Source organism: Epithele typhae (assembly GCF_022376455.1).
Source record: "Epithele typhae strain CBS 203.58 chromosome Unknown BXZ73scaffold_3, whole genome shotgun sequence".
NCBI classification, from domain to species: Eukaryota; Fungi; Basidiomycota; class Agaricomycetes; order Polyporales; family Epitheliaceae; genus Epithele; species Epithele typhae.
In genome coordinates this window covers 428,962-448,819 of record NW_025954194.1, presented here as the reverse complement: position 1 = coordinate 448,819, position 19,858 = coordinate 428,962, and the positions used below count along the sequence as shown (strand labels likewise).

Here is a 19,858-nt window from a genome sequence, read left to right as displayed (position 1 = left end):
TCTATATATTCTGACTTCGTTACAGCATCTCCCTACGCCTCTCCTTGCATCTTCAGAATTGCGTGGTCAGTCCTCCAACGGTACGTCGGCAGACAATTAAGGCATGGACCTGCTTTTCTTGTGGCAGGCGTGCATCCTGTCCATGGCAGCCAACCCACTTTCTACTCCCACCCTTCCCCAGCTCTTTTGGTCACCCCATGTCGCAGTCACCCTTTTCTTCACTTTCTCAGGGCAAATGCCTGGCTCTTCTTTCACGTTCGAGCGGAACTAGGCGCTTCTCGGATTCTTCGGGCACCCCAATCAACGGGCCTTCGCTTCAGAAGCGCTTTGAACTGGGAATGAGCTGCTTCACGGAATGTCCGGAAACTGTGAGGGCTACACCTTCGCGGGAACACAACAGTGGCATTGACGGTAGAGCGGTGGATGCCAACTACAGCTTCACAGCCGAGAAAAGAGCCGCGATTGCGGTGAGACGTCACTACCTCTTGTTCCGAATGGAAACTAACCGTTGTTGCGTAGGAGTGGCTTTTCGCCGTAGAAGAAGCTTTGGATTACTGCACCAGCCGATTCGACGCGGAAGGCAGTCCAGACCCCCGTTTCCCTGGACACTTCCCTCGCGAGGAAGGGTCGCCACGTCCCTCTCTGCCAACTTCACTACAAGAAGTGCTGAAGGTTCGGTACCAAGCTTCGAGCACTGAGTAGAGTCGCCCTATCGACGGTGCAGGTTGCCGTGTAAAGCCACTATAACCCATCACTTGGCTGCCTACCTTCTGTTGTATGCTTTCTGTAGCATGTGCCTGAAAATATGTCATCGAGTCGCTGACTCTGAATTGTATATGTAATGGCTGGATAGGATGCAGCTGGCCCTGGTTCATTAAGTCGTCCGAAAAGCGAGGCGGAGATATGGACGACGACCGCCTCTGCACTCTTCTGGTCTTCTCTTTGAGGGACACCAGCGCCGAGAGCTACTGGACGCCGGGGGTAGATAGAGTTCCCACCGAGGCTGGTTCGCTGCCGCACGTCGAAAGCGTGTGCAGGACGGAGGAGGCATATGAGGCGGAACGAGTGCACGGCCCCGATAAACCTCCTCGCTCCGCATGTCGATGCAGAGCGTGCCCCCGACCATCCGCGGCAGCACGCCGCTGCACTGGGTGAGCACGCGTACTCTCGGGTCCTGGAGCGAGCGCGGCTGAGCGATGCGCAGATCGTGAAGCCCAAGCCTGCGCTGGAATTGGGCGACGCCACGGATTCAAGCAGGACCAAACACGGCCAGCGCTCCCGTCCCCCATCCGGCCTTCCCCCCGTTCCATTCCTTGCGGCCATCCAGGTAGCCCAAGGCTCTCCCTCGTCATCCTTCCACCGCCCTCTCTCGCCCCCTCCCACCGCGCCACACGCCCCGCCCGTCATGTCTGACTACGACTCCACCAACGGCGACGCGTCGCTCTCCCCGCGGATGAACAGCTCTTCCCCCTCCCTCCAGCCTGCGGCCCAGCCTGAGCACCACCAGTCCGGCCTCTCCCCCATCATCCGCAAAAAGCTCATGGGCTTTGTTGGGTTCGCCAACCTTCCCAACCAAGTCCACAGGAAGAGCGTGCGCAAGGGTTTCCAGTTCACCGCCATGGTCGTCGGTACGTAGCAACTAGCAACGCTCGGTTCTAGCGCGTCGATGCGACTAATGTTGGTCCCTCTCAGGCGAGTCCGGTCTTGGCAAGTCCACCCTCATCAACACCCTCTTCAACACGACGCTCTACCCGGCGAAGGTTCCTCTTCCCCCCAGCGCGGAGCGCCCCTCGACTGTCGCCATTGAGAGCATCAGTGCTGGTGAGTAGTTGATGCCATAACCACGCTAACGCGTCGAAGCTGATGTCTGTCACTAGACATTGAAGAGAACGGCGTCCGTCTCCGCCTCACTGTTGTCGATACGCCTGGTTTTGGTGACTTCGTCAACAACGATGAGTGGTGCGTAGCACGTCATATCTGATGACACGCGCTCTAAGTATTTGTTCTCTCAGCTGGAAGCCTATCGTGGAGAACATTGAGGCGCGTTTCGACTCGTACCTTGAGCAAGAGAACCGCGTCAACAGGCAAAAAATTGTTGACAACCGCGTTCACGCCTGCCTGTACTTTATTCAGCCCACTGGTCACTCGTAAGTTCTACGCACAATCTTGAGTTACGCGTCGCGAGGACTGTGCTTGATGCGTTTTGCCACAGGCTCAAGCCTATTGACATCGAGTTCATGCGCCAGCTGCACACCAAAGTGAACCTGATCCCGATCATTGCGAAGGCGGATACCCTCACAGACGAGGAAATTGCTGATTTCAAAGCCAGGGTAAGTCTCGTGGTGACAACACATCCGCTGAGCTTCCCTTGATGGACGACGTGGCAGGTGTTGGCCGACATTGAGCACCACAAGATCCAGATCTTTGAGGCGCCCACCTACGAGAACGAGGATGAGGAGGCCGTCGCGGAGGCGAAGGAGATCGCCAGCAAGATTCCTTTCGCGGTTGTCGGCTCTGACCGCATCGTCAAGACGCCAGACGGCCGTGATGTTCGGGGCCGCGCTTACCCGTGGGGTGTCGTCGAGGTCGATAACGAAGATCACTGCGACTTTGTCAAACTCCGCCAGATGCTCGTCCGAACATACATGGAGGAGCTTCGCGAGTACACGAATGACGTCCTCTACGAGAACTGGCGTACCGAGAAGCTCATCAACATGGGTGTTGTGCAGGATTCCACCGTTTTCAAGGAGGTTAAGTGAGTAGCTCCCGCACTTGGTCCCACGTGCACAGTCTGACCATGCTCCGCAGCCCTGCTGTACGTATCCAAGAGGAGCGCATCATGCACGAGGCCAAGCTCGCGAAAATGGAGGCCGAGATGAAGATGGTGTTCCAGCAGAAGGTACAGGAGAAGGAGGCCAAGCTCAAGCAGTCCGAGGAGGAGCTCTACGCTCGTCATCGTGAGATGAAGGAGGCGCTTGAGAAGCAACGCCTCGATCTTGAGGACAAGAAGAGGCGGATTGAGAGTGGTCGTCCGCTGACACCTGAGAAGGGCGTAAGTGTGTTCATAAAAGAACAGCAAGTACGCGATGCTAACCTATGCGTTGCCAGACCCGGAAGAAGAACTTCCTTCGCGGCTAACTGCTCTCTCGGCGTATATGTTCTTGTGTATCGGTTTCGTTGGCCATGTTCCAATGGTGTTGCCCTACTTAGCTTCGTATATTCCTCTGTTTTTCGCGCTGCTTTACCGTACATCCCCGGTTCCCCTAGGCTTGATGCGTTCGTCGTCTCTAATCCCACTCGATGTGTCTCCGGAACACTCACCCACGCTCCTTTCCTGGATACCACCTTGTCTCAACACTGTCCGTAGCACGGGCGTTTCGCTCCCTATCAACAAAATATCGGACTGTAGAGAGCCACATGCGTTTTATGACATACCCTATTCTGCGTCCGCGATCTCCAACTTGAAGTGCATGTGCGATTCATGTGCGATTAAGCTTTCTGCTCGAGCCGGTTTTATCGGCATCAACATCGCCAAATATCTCATTGTGGCGCTGATCCTCTGCACTTGTCCTCTGCCTAGTGCATCTTGTTCCTTTCCCTCACCATACCCCCTCTCTGCCCCGCCATGGCCAACGTGCAGGCCGTTCTCTCTGCACTCGAGGTCTTCAGTCGGGTCCCCGAGAAAGCCGCTCTCGAGCAGGCCAACACCTGGCTGCAAGACTTCCAACACTCCGTAAATACCTCGTTTCGCCTTCAGGACGGCTGCGGCATCTGACACCCACGTTCGACATTTGCCAGTCAGAAGCCTGGTCGACATGCAACGTCCTTCTCTTGTCTCCGGAGGCCCCTTTGGCGGCGAAGTTGTTCGCAGCGCAGACGTTCAGGGCGAAGGTATATACTTTTGCACTTTCTCCGTGATCTGGAGCAAACGCCCGGCTCTTCTTCGCCACAGGTCACTTATGATCTATCTCAAATGCAACGCGAAGACCTTCTACACCTACGGGACACGCTCCTGACTGCATTGGAAACGTACCACACCGGCCCCCGAACCATCCTAGTACAGCTCTGCCTTGCAATCTCCGCGCTTGCTTTGCAGCTCCCCGCATGGCAAGACCCCGTCCAATCTATGATCGAATCATTTGGAAGGAATCCCGCCACTGTGCCGGCGTTGTTGCAGTTTTTGACAGTACTGCCGGAAGAAGTCACCACGAACACCAAGATTCCTATCACAGTGCGTTTCTTGTCTTTGGAGATGAGAACGACATTAGACGAAGGACGTGATGTTTCAGGACGAAGATTACAAAGAGAGGGCCGCACAGCTGCTCACGATGAACGCACCCAAGGTGACCGATCTACTGGCGATGTATTTGCAGGCCCCAGGTGCGTATTTGTTGTTTTTTTCTTTTGTGCATCTGCAATGGACTCAGCGTATCTCATTCCAGGTGTAACTTTTGCCGTGCAAATGCAAGTCTTCAACGCTCTGAGTAGCTGGCTCGCGGCCGGCGAAATTGTGGCTATGTCACTCCTTAACTCACCGCTGCTGCCTTACACGTTCCAAGCCCTGGCTTCCGACGACCTCTTTGATTCTGCGGTCACCGCGATCTGCGACCTCATCCACGAAACACAAGAAGTTGACGACAACATGCCTGTTATCGAGGTCATTGTCCCTCAGGTCATCGCGCTCAAGCCCAAGCTCGTGGAGTGCAAGGAAGACCCAGAGAAGATCAGAGGCTTCGCTCGCATCTTCGCAGAAGCAGGGGAGGCTTACCGGGGTCTCCTCCTCCACCACCCGGACACATTCTTCCCAATCGTCGAGGCTATCGGGGAGTGCTCTGCCTATCCGGACCTCGACATCGTGCCGATCACATTCAACTTCTGGATGCGGTTGGCTCAAAGCATTGGGAAAAAGTCATCCGTCCCGCCTCTCTTCCTGGACGCGTACAAGGCCCTCATGAGCGTCATCATCCGTCACCTTCACTTCCCTGCCGACATTACTTCCCTCACTGGCCAGGAGGCCGAGAACTTCCGCTCCTTCCGCCATGTCATGGGTGACACTCTCAAGGATTGCTGTGGTGTTTTGGGGACGGAGCAGTGCTTATCTGCTGCATACGAACTCATCACCAGCGGTCTGGCCCGTCCAAACATCTCGTGGCAGGAAATCGAGGCACCTCTGTTCGCCATGCGCTCTATGGGTGCGGAAGTGGACTCGAATGACGACAAGGCAGTTCCCAAGATCATGGACCTCATCCCGTCGCTGCCGTTGCACCCTCGTGTTCGCTATGCCGCTCTCCTCATCATTTCTCGCTACACAGAATGGATCAACAAGCACCCCGACTATATCCCTTACCAGCTCCAGTACATCTCTACCGGGTTTGAAGACACTGACCAAGAGGTCAACGCGGCAGCTGGGCAGGCACTGAAGTACCTGTGTCAAGACTGCAGACGGGTGCGCCCCCCTCCTCCTTCAACTGCGACTCCACTAAGTCGCTCCCCTCACCAGCATCTCGTCGAGTTCTTGCCGCAGCTACATTCGTTCTTGGCGACGATGGGTACCAAGTTGGCCCAAGATGACAAAGTGCAGGTCTACGAGGCCATCGCATACGTCATCTCAGCGATGCCGATGGAGCAGGCGGCGCAGTCTCTGCGGACATTCTCGCTCGACATTCTCGGACGCGTACACACACTGGCAAGCAAGACCGCGCCTGCAACGAAGGAGGAGTTAGTATCCATCGCCCGTATGTATACATAGCCATAACTCTGGGTAGTCATCACTAACGGGTGGACTAGATGACCTGGAAAACCTGGAGGTGATGTTGGGAGTCGTCCAATCGTTCGGCGAGCAGCTGCCCACAGCATGTCAAAACACTCACCAAGAAGCTTGGGCTGTGTTTGAACCGTTCCTCGAGAAGTACGGCGGGGATTACCCCATCTGCGAGCGTACGACGCGTGTACTACGAGCGGGCCTCACCTTCTTTGGTGCCTCGGTGCTGCCCATCACCCCTTCAGTCCTCAGTAGAATGGGCGCTTGCTTTGAGACGACAGGGTTCTCAAGCTATCTCTGGCTGGCCGGCAAGCTCGTTGGACGTTTCGGCGAAGAGGGTGATCCAGCAATACGTGCCGCTTTCAAGGACGTGTACGAGAGGGCTTCGAACAAGATGGTAGCCTTACTTCATGAGAAGACCCCTCAGATGATACCAGACGGTGAGTTTCCCTGCAAAGCACCTCGTGGCATCGCTGACGATCTCATAGTGATGGAAGACTATCTGCACATGACGCTGCAGATGGTTGAGTTCGCTCCTGACGTCTTCTTCCCCTCGCCAGCCTTCGCCGTCGCCTTCAGGGTGGCTATGGCAGGCTTGACGCTTGTTTACACTGACATTGCTTACGCCGGCATTGACCTTATCCGCACTGTCCTTGCCCACGAATGCCTTGCGCCAGCAACACAACCACCCCCTCCCAAATTCCCAATATACGCTCAAGCCATCCGGCCAGTCGTGGAGCAAGAAGGGTCAACGGTCACAGGCTACCTCTTGTCCGGCCTCGTCGGCGACTTCCCCGAGGAATCGATCCACATGGTCATCACCATCTTCCGGGTTCTGGCAAGGCTGTGGCCTCAGCAGCTGCTTGTCTGGCTCCCGCTCGCTACTCAACTGCTCCCCTCTACGGCGGCCCCAGACGCGGTGAAGGCGGCATTCCTGGCCGACATGACCAGGTGGGTGGGGGGCAATTTGAGCCGGTGGTCACCTGCTGACGTTCGCCCTTCTAGCACCATCCAAGCCGGAGACACGGACAAGGTCAAGTACGGGATCACTAGCCTCCACCGGGCGTCGCGGAAGGCGCGGGACCGCCGGCGGATGGGGCCCATGGACGGATGAGCGACGGAAAGTCGGGAGAGAGACGGACTGGTGTCGATGCGCAGATAGAAAAGAAGTGTACCCATAACGTCTTGAGTACTGCATGATGTATTGTTATGTGCGAGTCTGGGCTGCCACGGGTGTGCGGTGATGCGGATGGGCAGGGCGGGCAACCGCTCTATGTCCGTGTTTATTGGCCGGCACAGGAGCGGAGCAGTGCGGGGCACGTGCGTGATTTGCCTTAAAGGGAGGCCCGCTGGCTGGACGCGTCAAACGGCGTGCGCGACGGGCCAGCACAACAGCATCTCCTCCTCCTCCATCCACCTCTCGTCCCCATGTTCCGTCGTGCTGGACAGTCGCTCTCGTCTGCAGGTGCGCCCGGCGCAGCGATCTGCCCCCGTTCCGCCCCCGTTCCGCCCAGTGCTAACATCCCGTCACGCGCTCGTCAGCTGGGCGCCGGGCGTTCTCGCAGTCCGCGACCCGCCGCAACCCTTACGACGCGACCATCCAGAACCTACTCATCAACAAGGACACCAAAGTCCTCTGCCAGGGCCTCACCGGGAAGACTGTGCGTTGTGCGCGCCCTCTCGCACCCTCCCGAGCTTACCATTCGCGTGCAGGGTACTTTCCATGTCAAGGAGGCGCTCGCGTACGGCACAAACATGGTCGGTGGTGTCTCCCCCAAGAAGGCGGGGCAGACCCATCTCGGCCTCCCCATCTTCGGCTCCGTGAGGGAGGTGAGTACGCTCTGCAAGTATCTTGTTTGTGTCTGACGGCGCGCAGGCCGTCCGGGAAGTTCAACCCGATGCGACCGTCCTCTACGTCCCCCCTCCGTCTGCCGCGGATGCCATCATCGAGGCGATTGAGAACGAGATTGGCCTCATCGTCTGCATTACGGAGGGTATCCCCCAGCAGGATGAGATCAAGGTGCGTACCGTCCGCAGAAAGTTCCTGGGGGTGTGGGCCTGAAGTGCGTTCCCGTCCCCCCTTCCCTTCTCTACTCCGCCACCCCTCCGTCTGTCCCACGAGCAGGTTTGGAACGCGCTCAAGAGCCAGTCCAAATCGCGTCTCGTCGGCCCCAACTGCCCCGGTATCATAAACCCCGAGGGCTGCAAGATGGGTATCCAGCCCGGTGCCATCCACACACCCGGCCGCATTGGTCCGTCGCCCGTCCGAAATGTCCCGAACGCTGCGATGATGGTGCTGACGCTCGCCGCTCCACAGGCATCGTCTCGCGCTCGGGCACGCTCACGTACGAGGCTGTCGCGCAGACGACTGGTGTCGGCCTCGGTCAGTCGCTCGTCGTCGGTATCGGTGGCGATCCTTTCCCCGGCACCAAGCATATCGACGTTGTAAAACTGTTCCTCGATGACCCCCGGACCGAGGGTGAGTGCATGCAAATGGGATGGCTGTGCGCGCGTAGAAGCTGAGTGGCCCGCCAGGTATCGTCCTCATTGGGGAAATCGGTGGTAGCATGGAGGAGGACGCCGCGGAGTACCTCGAGAAGTACAACAAGACGCGCGCGAACCCGAAGCCTGTCGTCGGCTTCATTGCTGGCCGCACTGCGCCGCCGGGCCGTCGTATGGGCCACGCCGGTGCTATTATTTCTGGTGGCAAGGGTGAGAGTCCGCCGCCGCTTTTCCGCTGATGCGTCGGACTTACGCCTCGTCGCCTCAGGTGCGGCCTCGGACAAGGTTGCGGCGCTTGAGAAGGCTGGTGTGATGGTCACCGACAGCCCCGCCAAGATCGGTTCCATGATGCTCAAGGTATGTCCGCTGGGGAAAGCAAGCGTTTGCCGATCTAACACTGTATCACCAGGCCATGCAGGCAGCCGGCCTTGCGTAAAGTTGAGCGGAGAATGTTGTTCTACTAACGAGACGGTGCCCTGGCTTGATTACTCGATAGATTACGGATATGGTCGTTGTAATTGACATGCCGGGCCTTTCCTGGCGTATACTGTTGACCGTGTTCTGCTATACCGTAGTGCCAGTACCAAGGACGCAAAGATGAGATCGAGTGATGGGGACAGTGTGGATGATGAATGAATGAATCTACAGGCCTATCATCACTACGAACATATCGCCGCTCGCGATTGTGTATGACATCTCATGTCTCTGTCGATGGTAGGGATTGAATTCGGCGCCTAATCAACAGATAGACGTCTGCATACTTGGTTCTCTCACTGCGGATCCAGCGTTGTCTCGCGATCTCTGCAAATCAAGCGGCTTGACCCCTCACAATGACCTCGAGCTACAGTCCAACTCCTTCCTTTCATAACGCCGCTGCATACCTCTCCTCTGCGCCGTCACTTAACGCGGTTGGGAACACGACTAAGCTAGAGGTTCTCGGTCCATCCTCCTCTTGCATAACCCTGTCCTAACACGGCCTTGTGGGTTTCTGCTCGATCGACCGCGTGGCCAGCTGTACGCGATCTTCAAATATCTGACGGTGTCCCCGGCGCCGACTACCGCACGGCCGTCGCTCTTCGACTTCACCGGGCGCGCGAAGTGGGACGCGTGGAAGTCAGCCGAGGGGACGTACAAAGACGGTGCCGCGGCGGAGGCGCGCTACCTGGAGATCGCCCGCTCGCTGGGATGGAGCGAAGGCACGGTGATCGAAGCGGCGGAGAGCGGCGGGACGGAGGAGGAGGAGGACGTGGTGGACTCGGACGACATCTGGGACAAGGAGGAGGACGTCTGGAAGCACAGGGGCGAGGGCAGCGCGATGGGACGCGTGACGAGCACGATGGTCAACGAGGATGAGGACGGCGAGAACACTCCTAGCAGGATGGCTATTGCGGGGGATGTGGACGGTCTGGCGGCGTACTTCGAGGCGGACCCGACGCGGACTTGAACGCGTTAGACAAGAATGTGCGCACTCTTCTCCTTTCCACCACTTCTCCCCTTCCTAAAACCGTCTGCCATTAGGGATACACACCGCTGCACTTGGCTGCAGACCGCGGTCATATTGAGGTCGTGAAATTCATGCTAGCTCGAGGAGCCGACCGCGATTTGAAGGTGGGCGAAACTAAACCCATTGTCATTCCTCAGCTCACGGGCCACTCACCCCAGGACGAAGACGAGTATACTGCGAAAGAGCTGGCGGAAATAGCAGGGTACGGTGATATTGTAAGCTTGCTGTCTGAGACACAGAATGTACCGTCATGAACCCCCATTACACCTCGATTCCTCTCGCCTCCTCCTGTGCTCCGAGGTCTCGCCTGGGCTCCTTCCACCCTAACGAGTCGTTGTGCCATGACGTTACGGATGAAGCATTTGAGCGTTGGGAGGAAACGAGGTGCGTCCAGGTTGTCCGGTGTAGTGAGCTTCGTGGAGAAGCTTCAAGATGTGTGGTTCGGTGAACTACGCAGTAGGTTGCGAGGGCGCGGCACCGGTTTCTGGCGATGATGAAGGAGCAGGGCCTGCCGCCGCCGCGGATGAAGTGGCTGGGCTTGAGAGCAGACCACCCTGCGCAGGTCGGGGCTCGGGGTCAGCTGCCAGCATGAAGACGGGACGCGGGAAGACGAACCAGCTGAAGGAGGCGTTCCGCGGACTTTGACGGGATCGCGCCGACGTTGAGCCAGTATCGGATGCGCTGCGTGCTCCACTCTATCGTCTTTTGCGTCTCGCCCGGCTTCAAGTGGGGGTTGTAGACCCCGAGGAGCTCGATGGGCTTGCCGTCTCGCCGCGCGCGCTGGTTGGCGGCGACAAGGTGGAAGATCTTCTGGTGCCTCTTGCCATGCATCGACATCCGTATCCTGACAGCCATGGCGGACGAAGAGAAGACTGACCAGCGGGGCGAGACTGGGCTTTGGAGAGGGATGGCGGCGGACAGCAGGAGACGCCCGGTACTCGAGTCGCGTCACGCGTGTCCAGCAGGCTGCAGACGCCCAATGCCTGGCGCACCCGACTGCCGAGTCTCTAGTAGACGCCAATGCGGCGCTCCCAAATTGATCCCAGGTTGTCGTTCGCAGTGATAGACGAGCGATCGTAAGAAACTCGGCGTTGGACTTCAGATCATCTACGGTTGTTCTTACAGCAGCGTCCTTCTCTGGCTCGTTTAACAAGGTAAGGGGCAAATCGGAAGATCGTCGTGGCGCGGGGGATCTATGGATTTCACGTCAGACTCTTCCGCACGGCTGCGGCTGTCTACAAACGTACGCGAGTTGCCTAAGCATACCGCTCTCCAGAATACAGCCGAGGGGAAAGACACATCACCACCACGGCGGGGGCGTTGTTACACCGGCACGAAGGATAGCGGGGGCGTTGTTCACCAGTGACCACTGGCCCCGGCGTGAAGGCAGGGGTGCCATCATACTCCGAACGACACCAAGCCCATCTGCGAGACCTCCAATGGGAGTCTGCTCGTATCCGACTGCCAGGAGGCAATCAAGATGCCCAGCGGGCAGTGCCACCAGCAGAATGAGATTGTACTGCGCTAGCGTCGTCACCGTCGGGGCGTACAAGATCGACGTGTGGGGCTTTCCCGGCGCCGAATTCGAGTCCGGGTCAACTGCGGCGGCTGCCTCCAGTCGGTCCTCAACGACTGCAACAGCAATGAGAAATTCGGTGGCCACCTGGAACCCATGAAGCGCAAGGTCCCCGAAGGTGACCAGTTCTCGCACTCTTGGGCGGTGATGGTCGGGTGAGGGGTTTTGAAGCCCTTGACTTGGGCGAGTACTGGCTGCGAGCCAAAGCTTCGCGGAAGAAGCTCTCGACTAATCAACTCGTATTGAACCTGTGGTATCGATGTATCAGCTGCATGAGACGAAGCTGAGATTGTAATGAAGGTGTCGACTAACATCAGTCGGGGACCGTCACTCCTCCGAGCACACACGTGTGTGACTGGTCAGATCATTACTTCCACAAGTTACAAATGACACTGTTGTATCATTGAAGCCATCAGAGCGACACGGGTAGGCTTTTCAGAGGACAATGCAAGGTTCTCCACACAGCAGAATCTGACAACAAACACGCGACAGCGATCATACGTCCTCGGGCCCAGAGCTTCCAGGGATGAGCTGCAGAAGACTATTCAGAGCCATGGCGTTCGAGCTGAGGGTACTTCTTACCATGCAAATGTTGTTCCCGTTCAGCAGTGTCTGGTTCAGTTTGGTCATTTTACGCCCTTGGGCGTTTGTCTCACTGGACAACAAGTCAGTGATGGAAGCACCAAGGAGCAGCAGACGCCGCATACTACTCAGTGACGTCCTCTAGAACCATGTCTGTATGTATAATTCACGGTGAGTGTCTTGGCCCTCGCGTGGACAGCAGGACCACTCACTGACGAAGTCGTCGAAGCCTAAGAGAGTACCAGTGAATTCTCTATCGTTCTTCATGATGACCCATATACGCGACCCAATACACCTATCGATCAGCTCTGCGCATCGTGGTCATTATACATCTTTCTTGAGCGTCGCCATCGTGACACATACCAAGAGGCAAAATCTGGGACGCCATGGTGGTGATGGTTGGTGGTGAACCACTGCAACCCCTCCTACCTAATTTGTCGACAGACGCCAGTACCCGCGAGTCGCGTGCGGGTGGAGGTACTTCGACGGTTTTCACATTGATATACACCAAGCAAGCTTCAACGATCAGCGCTATCAGACCACTACGGCTACCTATACATAGCTACTACCAGCTCATAACGCTCTAGGGCATGATACATAACTCGTCGGCAGCCTGTCATGACATACAAGTAGGGTTCCGTGAACAGCATGTGAAGTTCACGCCGCAGATAGTCACGATGGCATCGAAGGACGGGTCGTAATTGATATTCGTACGGAGCTGTGCTGCAAGACTACACGATGCGGATGGAGTGGATGGAGTAGGAATAGAGAAAACGGAAGCCAACAGGCAAGTGTGACCGGAGCTGGAGGAACTACGCAACTAATCCCTTCACTGCCCGAAGCTAAAACCGCCAGGCGGAGGTGCGCCCCCCTCGGGTTGAACTGAACGCGGCGGTTAGACGATAGCTGGCAAGAGGAGTTACTAGAACGTACCTGGAAGGAGCCTGTTGGCTCGGCTGCTGGCTCGGCGTCGTCGTCATCAGGGAAGTATTTCTCCATGATGTTGAAAGCCTTCTTGTAGATCTCGAGGTTGTCGTGCTGCTGGAGGTTGTGGACGGTGTGCATGCCACCCGCCTCCTCGACAAAGTTCGCGTACTGGTTCTCGCCACCAGGACCCATCGCCGCCTTGTCCATCTCGCCAACCTTGAGAATGTTGTCGAGACCGTCAAGCGCAACCTGGATGATCTTGTTGTCCATCATCTGGAGAAGATCACACAGAGGCTTGATGCATCCCTGGGAGACGAGATAGCGAATCTGCGTAGGCTCTTGGAGACCACCGGAGGTGGCGTTCGAGATAGCCCAGCAAGCCTCCTTCTTCGTCTTGAAGTCGGCGTTCTGGAGGATATTGATAAGGGGAGGGATGATGTTGGCGTCGATGACAGCCTGGATCTGCTGGGGTGAGCCAGCGGTGACGTTGGAGATCGTCCAGCAGGCCTCCTTGCGGATGCCGTCCTTCGGCGACGAGAGAAGGGAGAGCAGGGCAGGAAGAGCACCGGAGGTGATGACTACCTGTGTCTGGAGGTCGTCCCCGGTGACGATGTTGCCGACAGACCGGAGAGCCGGGGTTTGGACGGAGGTAGACGGGTGCATGAGGAGGTCGACGAGACGACGGCAGACACCAGACTCGATGACGGCTTGAATCTTATCGTTCGAACCGTCCGAAAGGTATGAGATTGCCCAGCACGCGTCAATGAGGATCTCGTCGTCGAGAGAGTAGATTAGCTTGGTGAGGACAGGGAGCGCGGGCGAGATCTGGATGTACCCCGTGAGAAAATGCTCGGGGGACGCGGTAGGTAGGATACGAAGAAACGTACAAGATCCCAGTCTGGCTGTGGAGACTTCCCACGGCAGAAGTTGCTCAGAGTCCAAGTCGCGTTGCGGAGCATGCTCAGCTTGTTGTTCTCGCTGAGGAGGTTGAGAAGGGGTCGGAGAGCACCCTGCTGAAGGACGTAGTCGCGGCAGGCCGGGCTGTCGCCAGCAATGTTTCCGAGAGCCCAAACCGCCTGCTCGCGTACATCGGGGACAGGAGAAGACAAAAGCTTGATGAACTCAGGAACAGCCTGAGCGGTGATGACCACCTGAGTGTGGTCCGCCGTACCCGAGGCGATGTTGGTCAAGGCCCATGCAGCCTCGAACTATACAGGAGTGTAAGAGAGTGCAACACGCCTCACGATGTCGAATATGCGTACCTGCAGCATGGGGTTATCGCCTCGCAAGAACTCGACGAAGCGAGGGACGACGCCACACTCAATAACACGCTCGATCGGAGGGTTCTTTTCTTTGGAGAGAAGTTTGCGGAATTTGGTGGTCGCGTCGAGTTGGCGATCGGCATCATCGGAGAACACGCCCGCAATCATGTCCTCCGCGAGCTACAAGACATGGTCAGCTCATGATCTGGAGCGAAAAGACGCGTGATAAGACGCACCGGAGACTCCCAGCTACCCACACCACCCTCATCGTCGGAATCGCCACCCGCACTGGGGAGGAAGTTCCGCCTCTTGGAGATGTTTTCTTCACGCTTTTGTCTCCGAATCTCAACCTGCTGCTCTTCACGGCGGCGACGGAGCTCGTCCTGCTTCAGGCCGCCCTTGCTTTTATACTCTGGAGCAGTGGCGGAGAGTCAGGCACGATCGCGAGGACAGAGCGAAGGGAGACGCGTCGCGTGGAGGAAGGTACGCACCGTTCCTGCGGTTCGCCGTTCGGGACTCCATGATGGTGGGTGAGAGAGGCAGAGATGGACTATGGGCGGGATGCGGTCCAGGACGCGCAAAGCCTGTCCAAATCAAGCCACAGATTGTGACACTCATGCATTTGTCACGTCACGCGCTCCTTGACTCGAATGGTCGTGAATCGTCTTTTGTGAGAGACGACAAAAGAATGCACGCTCGCCAGCTACAGTATTTACCGCTCCGACCACACGCCCCGCTAGCCCACCACGCGTGTTGGGTGCCCCTCGAGAAACGCGGCGATGTTCTGGACCGTGTCACCCCAGAACACCTGTCACGCAGGCATGATCAGCAATCTGCCTCATCTGATAATCTAACAACACTTTACTGACCTCGTAGTTCGAGTCGCTCACGTACCCCGTGTGCGGGCTCAGTGTCACGTTCGCCAGCTTCCGCAGGGGATGTTCCAGCGGTAGCGGCTCCTCCTCAAACACGTCCAGTCCTGCCCCCGCGAACTTCCCTGCCTTCAGTGCCTCGATCATCGCCGGCTCGTCCACAAGCGGGCCGCGGGACGTGTTGATGAAGAACGCGGTCGGCTTCATGGCCGCAAAGTCACTCGCCGTGATCATCCTGCACGTCTTGTCCGACAACACCATGTGCACCGACACGACGTCGCTCCGCGCGAACAGCTCCTCCTTCGTCGCGACGAACTCAACCCCGGCCTCTGCGGCGCGTCCAGGGGTCAAGTTCGGGGACCATGCGACGACCTCCATGTCGAATGCCTTCGCAATCTGCCCTCGCGTAATTGAGCAACCGACTCGGGTCTCTGGCACAACAGCGCACCTTCGCCGTCGCCGCACCCAACCTGCCCGCACCGACGAGACCGAGGACCCTCCCGGACAGGCCCATAGGAACGGTGGCCTGCCACGGCGTTGCGCTCGCCTTCACCCGCGCATCTTCCACGGTGATATACCGCACCGTGGCCAGAATGAGTGCCCATATGTGTTCCAGCGTCGAGTTCCCTTTGCCTCCAGTCCCCGAAACGACCACGCCCTTCGTCTTCGCATATGCGACGTCGATGCCCCTATTGTAGGGACCTGTGGTGGCGATCAACTTCAGGTTGGGGAGCCGATCCAAAAGGGTGGCCGTGAACTTGGTGCGCTCCCGCATCGCACAGATGATTGTGTAAGGCTCCAGCCTCTTTGCTAGTGCATCTTCATCGGCAGTAGTGTCCGGATACGAGTCTATGGCGAGATGGTCTTTGATGCCGGACCAATCCGCGAACTTGAAGGCCACATTCTGGTAATCATCAAGGATAGCAACGCGCACTGGTCCAGAGGTCATGGTGGTGGATCGTCCGAGAGACTCTGAGTACTGATTCTCTCATGCACCTATAGATTGTGAGCTTATCGCTGTCGCCAGTGGCTCACACGAGTATGACGACATTTTTGCACCGACAGTATTGCTCGCTCAATCAGCACATGAACACATGGACGGACACGGGACGTAGAGACAGAAGCTGAATTGAATAAGTCCGAAGTATAACTACACAACATTGCATTCTACGTATCATGATCGAAAGGGTACTATGGATCTTCGTGAGCACGCATTTCTAAACTCGCAAGAGAATGTGAGCGTACCTCAAACGCCTCCGGGAGAGGGGCTTCGGGCGCGTTCTCATCTAACGCGATATGGCGGCCGGGCGTCATTGGCGGCGTGCTGTGAGCAGCCACACCTGGAGCGGCCTGAGGGACGGGCTGCGTCTCGAACTCAATGTACTCGGCGTCCTCTTCCGGACGGGTGTCCGCCATGATGAGGATACCACCACCACCCGCGTACCGCTCCACCGCAAGCGCCAGGGAGGATGCCGTCTTTGGCGTCTTGGTAGAGGGCGGTGGACGGGTGGACACGACGCGCACAGGTTGATAACGGCTGCCCGATGCAAACGTGATGTAGGCGAGCTGCGCGGGCGTGACTCGCGAGAAGTTTGACAGCTTCTCTGAAGGGACCTCGGACTTGCGAGATTTTGGTGTGCCTTCCGCAAGTGAGATCGGAGAGACGTCGCCGTGTCGCGAAGTGGATGATTCAGCACCCTTCATTTCAACATCGCCGTCTTTCTTGTCATCCTGGGCGAAGAGGAAAGTGAGTAATCACTCCAAACGCATATCCTGCCCCACTCACCGTAGGGCTGACTTCGCCCTGTTCAGCGGCCTTCCTCTTTTCACGAGCCTTTGCCTTGGCCGTAGTCGAAAGCACAGCCGTAGCAACTTTGGCAACGGCCTCCTTCTTTGGGGGTTTCATCGCAGAAGGGTACGCGAACAAGCTCGGCTTCGCATTGGAGGTAAAGTCGAACTTAGGTGCCTGAAAAACATTACTCAATTTCGCTTTCTCACATGATAGAAGAAAGTGCATACCTTGAGGTTCTCATCGAGGCCGATGATACCCGTGGGCTCGAAAGCAAGGCAAGCGCAATGGGCGAGGGGATACCAGTACCAGAACTGGCAGAAGAGCACCATACCAACAATCGCCGCCGTGTTGCGACTGCCGGCGCGGCTTTGCAGGCTGATGGTGACATTACGGCCACCTGCGTCGATGAGACCCTGACCAAGAGCGGCACCAAACCTGGCCATTGGGTCGTCATGCTTGTCGGAGACGATCTTTGCGAAGAGGGCGCGGGTGGATGCGAGGGAAGGCGACGATGCCTCGGACTGCTCGACAAGAATCATGCCCAACGAGATGAGAGCGCCTTGGCGGACGAAGTCGACACTGTCACGGGTCATGGGTTCGAGAATGTCAACGGCATCCTACGCAAACTGATCAGCCTTGCCGTCAACAACAGTCCAGACGAACATACCTGAAGACCGGTACCAGCGCATGCAATACCAAGAGCCAGGGTAGCACCACAACGGACATGGGGGTTGTAGCTTTCCGAGAGCAGCTGAACGATACGGGGAACTTGTGCCGGGTTCTTGAAAAGCAGGAACGCCAGACTGGTAACCGCAGCCCTACGTACATCATCCGAGGTGTCCGAGACGGCGACGTGGAGAAGTTGACGAATGGCGGCGTTGTTGGAAGTCCCAGCGTAGGCCAACGCGAGCGTATAAACACCGCCATAGCGGAGAATTGGGTCCTGCATCGTCTATGAGCATTTGATCCACCCGATTATCCAGGAAGCGCACCTTCTCCGCCATGAGCATCTTCACCATTTCATCCGCCTCTTCTTGACGTCCGTAAAAGATGAGCGCGAGACCTACTGCGAGACCGCGGATAATTTTCTCGTGTTGGGTTTCCCTCGCATAGGTGAGCATCTCGTCCGCACTCGTCGCGTCTGCAGTGCCGAGCATGATGAGACCCATTGCATACCCGGCTGCCTCGCCTGCAACGGCGGAATCGGAGAACAGCGTTTGCTTCAGGTCGTCGTAAGCTTCCGCGCTCTTGCCACCCATACCAGCAACGCCGAGACCGAGGGCTGCGCCGTGCTGGACAACCTCACTGTTGGTGCTCTTGATGAGGGTACGGAGGTAAGCCTCGACTTCCTGCCCGCTGCCGCATCCCGCGTTCACCAGACCGAGAGCGTACAGCGCACCACCCTCCGAGTAGGCGGCGCTACCGGTGCTGGATTCCGCGCCCTGAGCAGGAAGGTACGGACCGAGGATAGCCATGCTCTCCTGGAAGTGGCCTTTGTGGATGACACCAATGGCGGCGGCAGCCGAAAACTTCGACCAGTTGTTGGCGAGCGCGAGCCATTCGAGGTTCTCCCGCAAAAACACGTCCGACGTGGTACCAGCGTGCATGAACGCGTTTTGGAGAGTAAGGGCGGAGTGGTAGATCGACGAACGGGGCTCCAAGGCATCCTTGGTGTTCTTGAGGATGAGCATGTCCACCTTGTTGTTGCGTTTAAGGAATTCAAGGTATAGTTTGATGGACTCCTGACCAAGAAGGATCTTGCGGAGCTGGTCGTAGATGGGCTTCGTTGCCTGTATGCGAAGTTAGACTGAGCACGGAATGAAGAAAAAATCCGCGCACTTCGTCGCCTTCGGGAAGGTCTTTCCTCACAACCTCCAAGAAGTCCTGGCCACCACCCTCCACGAGATCAAACGCGAACTGGTATGCAAGAAGTTTCTGCGCCGGTACGAGTGAGGTGAAGAAGTTGATGGTCATCTCAGGGGAGTTGAGAGTGACGAGGATGCGCGTTAGCGCATACACATGCGCTGTCTTCGCATCGCCGGTAGGTGCTGGGAAGAGAGGGAACAGGAACTTGAGAACTTGGTCGCGGTAGGCGAGCGGAAAGGCGGTGTCCAGAACCGCCTCCATGGCGTAGGAGAGAAGGGTCGTATCGCGCGTTTGCTCATAGATAGACTTGATAATGTCCAGTCGCCTGGACTCCAGCGCGATGCCGATTGCCTGGGAGTGGTGCTCGATGAGCAAAACAAAGTGCCGACTGTCCGTGAGTGGCACTCACCTGTCTGTACTCGCCATCCTCGATGCACCTGCCAAAGATTCCTTCGATGATACCTTGCAGCCTCGGGTCGATCCTGCCTTCCGACTGCTCAGCATTCCGGCTTGAGATGTAGCGGTCAATGGCCTTGGCTGAACGGCGAGAGGTTAGTTTGGGCACCGCGCGCGCATCGGTTGGCTACTCACAGACTACTGTCTCCACATACTCCCCGGCTCCTGGATTGCGGCTGTCGGCCACAAACGCGCTTCCTGCGCCGAGAGCGAAGGACAGTGCCTCATCGTACTCCCCAAGGTAATAGTAAACCTTGCTCGCGAGCAAGGCAGCAGAGTCATGCGCCTCCTGAGGAAGACCCTCGCCTTCATAGAGCGATTCGCTGTAGAAACAGCGGGTGTGAGCGACGTCGAGCGCGGGCGACCACGACGACATACATAAGCGCAATGTGCTCTGAGATCTCAGCCCAGAATTGAGGCACGAGCTGGTTGAGGGCCTTGAGCGCATACTGTTTGAGCAGCGGTTCGGGGTCCGAAAGGAGTGCGAGCACGCCCGCGGCGGATGACTGGGAGGGGACACCCATGGTCGTGGAGAGAAGGAGCGGAAGAGGAGAGTGCGTACACCCGCCTCAGACGCGTCCCCGTCTACCTCGGGACGCGTCAGCGTGCGCGCGCGAGCGCCTATGCACTACGGGCGTCTGCGATCCCGAAAACGGAAGCTTATCTAAGCAGGGTTCCCGACCGTCTCGCCCCGCCGAGTCCGACAGCCAAACGACGCGACAGGCCGTGGCCTTCCGCTTGCATCCCATCCATCACCA

The 19,858-nt window shown here is 57.4% G+C and overlaps 8 protein-coding genes across 8 annotated transcripts; 4 read left to right on the top strand and 4 right to left on the bottom strand.

Annotated features, from left to right (window-relative positions):
* Positions 1 to 1,405: 1,405 nt before the first annotated feature.
* On the top strand, positions 1,406 to 3,138 carry BXZ73DRAFT_39738 (septin AspB; the record flags this gene model as incomplete). Its single annotated transcript, XM_048018442.1, has 8 exons — positions 1,406 to 1,628; positions 1,693 to 1,821; positions 1,878 to 1,959; positions 2,013 to 2,147; positions 2,213 to 2,330; positions 2,388 to 2,755; positions 2,809 to 3,058; positions 3,109 to 3,138. The coding sequence occupies 8 exons, from the start codon at positions 1,406 to 1,408 to the stop codon at positions 3,136 to 3,138; spliced, it is 1,335 nt and encodes a 444-aa protein (XP_047882504.1).
* Positions 3,139 to 3,625: 487 nt separating this feature from the next.
* BXZ73DRAFT_39697 (ARM repeat-containing protein) lies at positions 3,626 to 6,875 on the top strand (the record flags this gene model as incomplete). The annotated part of the gene is made up of 9 exons (XM_048018434.1): positions 3,626 to 3,733; positions 3,799 to 3,891; positions 3,953 to 4,231; positions 4,290 to 4,380; positions 4,443 to 5,446; positions 5,501 to 5,735; positions 5,788 to 6,201; positions 6,250 to 6,712; positions 6,767 to 6,875. 9 exons carry the CDS (start codon positions 3,626 to 3,628, stop codon positions 6,873 to 6,875), a joined length of 2,796 nt encoding a protein of 931 aa, XP_047882503.1.
* A 314-nt stretch (positions 6,876 to 7,189) lies between these two features.
* On the top strand, positions 7,190 to 8,699 carry BXZ73DRAFT_87104 (succinate-CoA ligase; the record flags this gene model as incomplete). The annotated part of the gene is made up of 9 exons (XM_048024425.1): positions 7,190 to 7,226; positions 7,304 to 7,422; positions 7,475 to 7,591; positions 7,638 to 7,781; positions 7,887 to 8,013; positions 8,079 to 8,240; positions 8,297 to 8,473; positions 8,532 to 8,620; positions 8,673 to 8,699. 9 exons carry the CDS (start codon positions 7,190 to 7,192, stop codon positions 8,697 to 8,699), a joined length of 999 nt encoding a protein of 332 aa, XP_047882502.1.
* Positions 8,700 to 9,093: 394 nt separating this feature from the next.
* On the top strand, positions 9,094 to 10,021 carry BXZ73DRAFT_87103 (ankyrin; the record flags this gene model as incomplete). Its single annotated transcript, XM_048024424.1, has 5 exons — positions 9,094 to 9,195; positions 9,276 to 9,666; positions 9,687 to 9,724; positions 9,782 to 9,871; positions 9,926 to 10,021. 5 exons carry the CDS (start codon positions 9,094 to 9,096, stop codon positions 10,019 to 10,021), a joined length of 717 nt encoding a protein of 238 aa, XP_047882501.1.
* Positions 10,022 to 10,216: 195 nt separating this feature from the next.
* Positions 10,217 to 10,622, bottom strand: BXZ73DRAFT_87102 (ribosomal protein S16; the record flags this gene model as incomplete). The annotated part of the gene is made up of 2 exons (XM_048024423.1): positions 10,217 to 10,321; positions 10,383 to 10,622. 2 exons carry the CDS (start codon positions 10,620 to 10,622, stop codon positions 10,217 to 10,219), a joined length of 345 nt encoding a protein of 114 aa, XP_047882500.1.
* A 1,216-nt stretch (positions 10,623 to 11,838) lies between these two features.
* BXZ73DRAFT_96640 (Sm-like ribonucleoprotein) lies at positions 11,839 to 12,313 on the bottom strand (the record flags this gene model as incomplete). Its single annotated transcript, XM_048027126.1, has 5 exons — positions 11,839 to 11,874; positions 11,926 to 11,998; positions 12,051 to 12,078; positions 12,138 to 12,233; positions 12,289 to 12,313. The coding sequence occupies 5 exons, from the start codon at positions 12,311 to 12,313 to the stop codon at positions 11,839 to 11,841; spliced, it is 258 nt and encodes an 85-aa protein (XP_047882499.1).
* Positions 12,314 to 12,754: 441 nt separating this feature from the next.
* Positions 12,755 to 14,636, bottom strand: BXZ73DRAFT_39998 (importin alpha protein; the record flags this gene model as incomplete). Its single annotated transcript, XM_048018491.1, has 6 exons — positions 12,755 to 12,807; positions 12,855 to 13,677; positions 13,740 to 14,060; positions 14,115 to 14,294; positions 14,351 to 14,526; positions 14,606 to 14,636. The coding sequence occupies 6 exons, from the start codon at positions 14,634 to 14,636 to the stop codon at positions 12,755 to 12,757; spliced, it is 1,584 nt and encodes a 527-aa protein (XP_047882498.1).
* Positions 14,637 to 14,850: 214 nt separating this feature from the next.
* BXZ73DRAFT_87099 (D-isomer specific 2-hydroxyacid dehydrogenase) lies at positions 14,851 to 19,624 on the bottom strand (the record flags this gene model as incomplete). The annotated part of the gene is made up of 12 exons (XM_048024422.1): positions 14,851 to 14,922; positions 14,984 to 15,382; positions 15,435 to 15,791; positions 16,232 to 16,717; positions 16,773 to 16,952; positions 17,006 to 17,395; positions 17,446 to 17,721; positions 17,771 to 18,568; positions 18,618 to 18,995; positions 19,054 to 19,181; positions 19,236 to 19,423; positions 19,479 to 19,624. The coding sequence occupies 12 exons, from the start codon at positions 19,622 to 19,624 to the stop codon at positions 14,851 to 14,853; spliced, it is 3,798 nt and encodes a 1,265-aa protein (XP_047882497.1).
* Positions 19,625 to 19,858: the final 234 nt, after the last annotated feature.